This window comes from Danio rerio, chromosome 13 (genome assembly GCF_052040795.2).
Source record: "Danio rerio strain M-AB ecotype USA chromosome 13, GRCz13ab, whole genome shotgun sequence".
Classification (NCBI taxonomy): Eukaryota; Metazoa; Chordata; class Actinopteri; order Cypriniformes; family Danionidae; genus Danio; species Danio rerio.
In genome coordinates, this window is record NC_141033.1 from 38,615,133 (window position 1) to 38,619,098 (window position 3,966).

Here is a 3,966-nt window from a genome sequence, read left to right on the forward strand (position 1 = left end):
GGCAGTGGCGCAGTAGGTAGTGCTGTTGCCTCACAGCAAGAAGGTCGCTGGTTCGAACCACGGCTCAGTTGGTGTTTCTGTGTGGATGTTCTCCCTGCCTTTGTGTGTGTTTCCTCCGGGTGCTCCGGTTTCCCCCACAATCCAAAGACATGCGGTACAGGTGAATTGGGTAGGCTAAATTGGCTGTAGTGTGTGAATGTGTGTGTGGATGTTTCTCAGAGATGGGTTGCAGTTGGAAGGGCATCCGCTGCATAAAACTTGCTGGATAAGTTGGCGGTTCATTCCGCTGTGGTGACCCCGGAATTAATAAAGGGACTAAGCTGAAAAGAAAATGAATGAATGAATGAATTATTATTATTATTATTAGCATTAATATTATTATTATTATTATGAATGATAATATTCATTCATTCATTTTCTTGTTTTCTTTTGTCGGCTTAGTCCCTTTATTAATTTTGGGGTCACCACAGCGGAATAAACTGGCAACTTATCCAGCATATGTACAATGAGAAAGCAGTTATTTAAAATTTGTATAAATATATATTTTTTAAATTACATTTAATAAATGCCACCTTGAGGAACAGAATAATTTTCTTAAAAAAAAAAACATTAAAAAAATGACCCAAAACTTTTGACCGGTAGTGTAACTATAAATATATAAATAAATAAAATCCAGATCAACAAATCTTTGATTGCCTCTAAACCTTGCTTATTTGAATCCTTGTTGTCATGCAATAAATAAAAGACCCAAACTACATCATGATGACAAAAAGAATCTGGTCTAAAAACACATGCTCATTAATATTAGATGAATTAATCAATCAAATCCTGTGTGGTTGATGTTATTTTGTTCCGTTTTCTTCTACTGCTTGTAATACACTCAAACAATAGAGCAATCATGATCAGCAGCAGCAGAGACAGAATAACAGGCATCAAAATCAAGCATTCCTGCCGTCTGTTGTTTCCATGCTTCTCTCTCCTTTCTGTAAAAATGAATCAACTATATTTAATATGATCATTTAATAAATTAAGCATTTTATAGGGCTTTTGCTTATCAAAGTCCTCACCTGAATATATCTGGATCTCTCTCCTGATGTCTTGACCCAGTGGTCTGTTGTGCAGAATAAACGTCAATATAGAGTTTGAGACGTCAGAGAGTTTTATCCAGCTGGACACGATGTAAAGTCCTGTGAGTGTGTCCTGTCTGAGGTGTGTTTGAGTCTGGTTGGTGATGTCTGAGTTCTCCATCAGCCACTGCAGTGTTGGAGAAGGGTATCCTCCATCTGACGTCATCAGCAGATTGACTCCATCCGTCAACATGGAGAACTGCAGACGAGGCTCAGAGTAGAGCGCTGGAAAACACAACACGCACATTAAAACAGGCCTGCTCTCCATTCATCTGTCTTTCTGTGTCATTTTGTTACCTGCAACATTCACTGCAAAGCTCTTCTTCTGGCTGCCGGAGTTTGTGCTGACGGAACAAGTGTAGATGCCAGAGTCCTGCAGAGTCACTTTGTCCAGTTTTAGAGAGGCGTTTCCACGCTGCATCTCCTGAATGAACAGACTGGTGCGGTTAATATAATGAGGGAATTGTTGGTCCAGCTGATCCCGACTGTAGTAGAAGCTGTGAACTACATCCAGCCCTCGCTGCCATATAATAACAGTGCTGCTCAGATCCCACTGAGACCCCACAGGGAATGTGCAGGGGAGAATCAGTGCATTGCCACAGCTCCCAATGACAAGATCTCTAGGGACAACAATCTCAAACTGAGCTAGAAAATCAAAAAGAGAAACAGAAAATGTTTTCAGTCAAATAACAGGAATCAAATATTTAGTTCATGATATGTAATGCCAGTACTGCACTATAATTTCAGTAGTTTCTCACAAACACTCACTGAAGCATGACACTCCAATAAGGAGGAGACACCTTGGTTGATGTTTAAGCAGGTTCATGTAGTAATACAGACAGCAAGTGAACTTCATCATGCTCATTGCTTTACTGATCGCTTCATCGCTTCACATCTCGAAATGCTGCAAGATAAGCTTTTTACTCAGATCTCAAATTATTAGATTATAAAACAACATTATTTTTATTACAATTACAGTACTGAAATTACAGGACTGAAATCTTTCAGAAGACTGAGTCAATGACTAGACCTTCAGGACTTCTCAAATCTTCAGAAGGTCACTCCTACAAGGGTAAAAAAACACAGTTTTTGTTAAACATTCTTTCTTGAAGAAGTAAAATTGTTATATTGATTTTTTTTATATTTGATGTTGTCTGATGTTTGGGAAATATAAGGAGTCACTTAATATGTGTAATGTAATGTAAAATGTAATGTTAATAGTCTACAAACAGACTTGATAAAGGAAAAATGACACTTTACTTAAACTAGAGGTTATATGCTCTTTATGCTGCAGAATGAGAGAAAAAAATACATGAAACTAAATTAAAATGTAAAAACAGTTGCATAGGCTTCTTTTATTTAAGTCCAGTAATAATCAAAATCTGTGCATGCTAGAAGAAAAAGGCAGGACAGGAGCAACCACTTTCTTGATCAAGTCCTAAAGCATTTTAAATCTGAGAATTTATTAACTGTAGGGCTGATAATACAGTTAAAGTCCTCATAAACATCACATTAGGGAATAAAAACTATAGTTATTATAACAGTTGTTGTATTTTTACAATTATTAACTGGACATACTCACCGAAGAGACTTTAGGAGAGACGCAACAGGTTCAACGATCCTCTACGGCTGGCAACGTAAATCACAGTAAACTCCTGAATGAACTGAGATTGTTGTGACCTGTTGTTGGTTTAAGAAGCTCGGCTGATCAACAGCAGAGACCCAATCCCGATCACACCTGACGAAATTTAAGCCTTCTCTTCCATACTTTATATAACAGCCCATAATAACCACTGGATAAAGCCCCGCCTCTAGCGCTGTGTAGCCAAAACATCTACAAGTGAAAACTCCATCTGCAGGCATAGGGGAGAGGAAAGCTTAAATATTAATCAAACTTCGTTCCTGACATTCTTCAGGCGGTCACCCTAGTGGTTTGCATGCATTTATTTTATTTTAAAACTAAAAGTTTTCTGTTAAAAAGTCAACTGAAATGGGCAGACATGGTAAAGTTTAAAAAGAACATTGCTTTTAATTTTATTTATTTATTAATTGTCTAACTGGCCCAAAGAAATTGATTTAAATAAACGTCCCAATATTATGATATCATTACTACTGAGTTCTGCTATTTATATATTTTGCCAGCTTGTCTTATATTCAGGGTTGGTTTTATGTTTTGTTTATATAACGTTTACTATTATTATATGTTTGTTTATATTTTGTTCACATTTTTAAAAGTATAAAAATCAAATCAACAGCATATCAAATTCTCATACAACATTAAAGTGCACAAGATTTTAATTCCCTCTAAATACAGCTTTAAAAGGTCACATTTAGCCTGAACCACAAATTCATGCTGATGTCATATCTTGCTCTATGGAGTACTTTTACTAAATGATTTGATTGGAGCTTCACCAGAACAGGTTTTTCAGGAAGGAGTCAGATTTCGATACAACCGGCCCACGGAGCAAGGAGACTACTTACAAGCGGCTGCTTAGGGCTCCGTGGCCACCAGAGGGCCCCCAAGACTGCATAAAATAACTCTCGTTTTTGTTTAGATTTTTTGGTTGTCAATAGATAATAGCGGTACTGCAAAACAAATCATTCAACGAAAAATGTCATATTTTGTTAACGGGCTGCTGTAGGATGCACGCACAGAATATGACCACACAGAGAGTGACCATTGAAGATGCTTGAAGCAGCAGTGGAGAGGAGGGCAGCACACTTTATACCACAAAAATAAGAACATAAACCGAAGAGAGAAAAAAAAACTGCAAGATTAAGGTAAAATGAGAAGATTAGGCTACAGACCACCCTGAAAAAATCCTCAAATAGGCTAAAC

At 37.3% G+C, this 3,966-nt stretch overlaps 1 protein-coding gene across 3 annotated transcripts; it reads right to left on the reverse strand.

Annotated features, from left to right (window-relative positions):
- Positions 1-527: 527 nt before the first annotated feature.
- On the reverse strand, positions 528-2,870 carry LOC141377034 (programmed cell death 1 ligand 1). Of its 3 annotated transcripts, none has more exons than XM_087279657.1 (6): positions 2,710-2,870; positions 2,158-2,191; positions 1,896-2,031; positions 1,425-1,772; positions 1,068-1,352; positions 528-983 (listed from the first exon to the last, which is right to left on the reverse strand). In XM_087279657.1, exons 3-6 carry the CDS (start codon positions 1,990-1,992, stop codon positions 814-816), a joined length of 900 nt encoding a protein of 299 aa, XP_087135783.1. In that variant the 5' UTR covers positions 1,993-2,031; positions 2,158-2,191; positions 2,710-2,870; the 3' UTR covers positions 528-813. The 3 variants fall into 3 exon arrangements, with proteins under 3 accessions (XP_087135783.1, XP_087135782.1, XP_087135781.1); XM_087279656.1 differs by having other exon boundaries at positions 2,118-2,191; XM_087279655.1 differs by having other exon boundaries at positions 1,896-2,191.
- Positions 2,871-3,966: the final 1,096 nt, after the last annotated feature.

Excerpts from the sequence above, each read along its gene's own strand:
- LOC141377034 (XM_087279657.1), bottom strand. The coding sequence starts at position 1,992 with ATGAGCATGATGAAGTTCACTTGCTGTCTGTATTACTACATGAACCTG. Across the intron at positions 1,773-1,895 it reads TATTGGAGTGTCATGCTTCA|CTCAGTTTGAGATTGTTGTC; the intron begins GTGAGTGTTTGT and ends TTGATTTTCTAG. Across the intron at positions 984-1,067 it reads AGAGATCCAGATATATTCAG|AAAGGAGAGAGAAGCATGGA; the intron begins GTGAGGACTTTG and ends TCATTTTTACAG.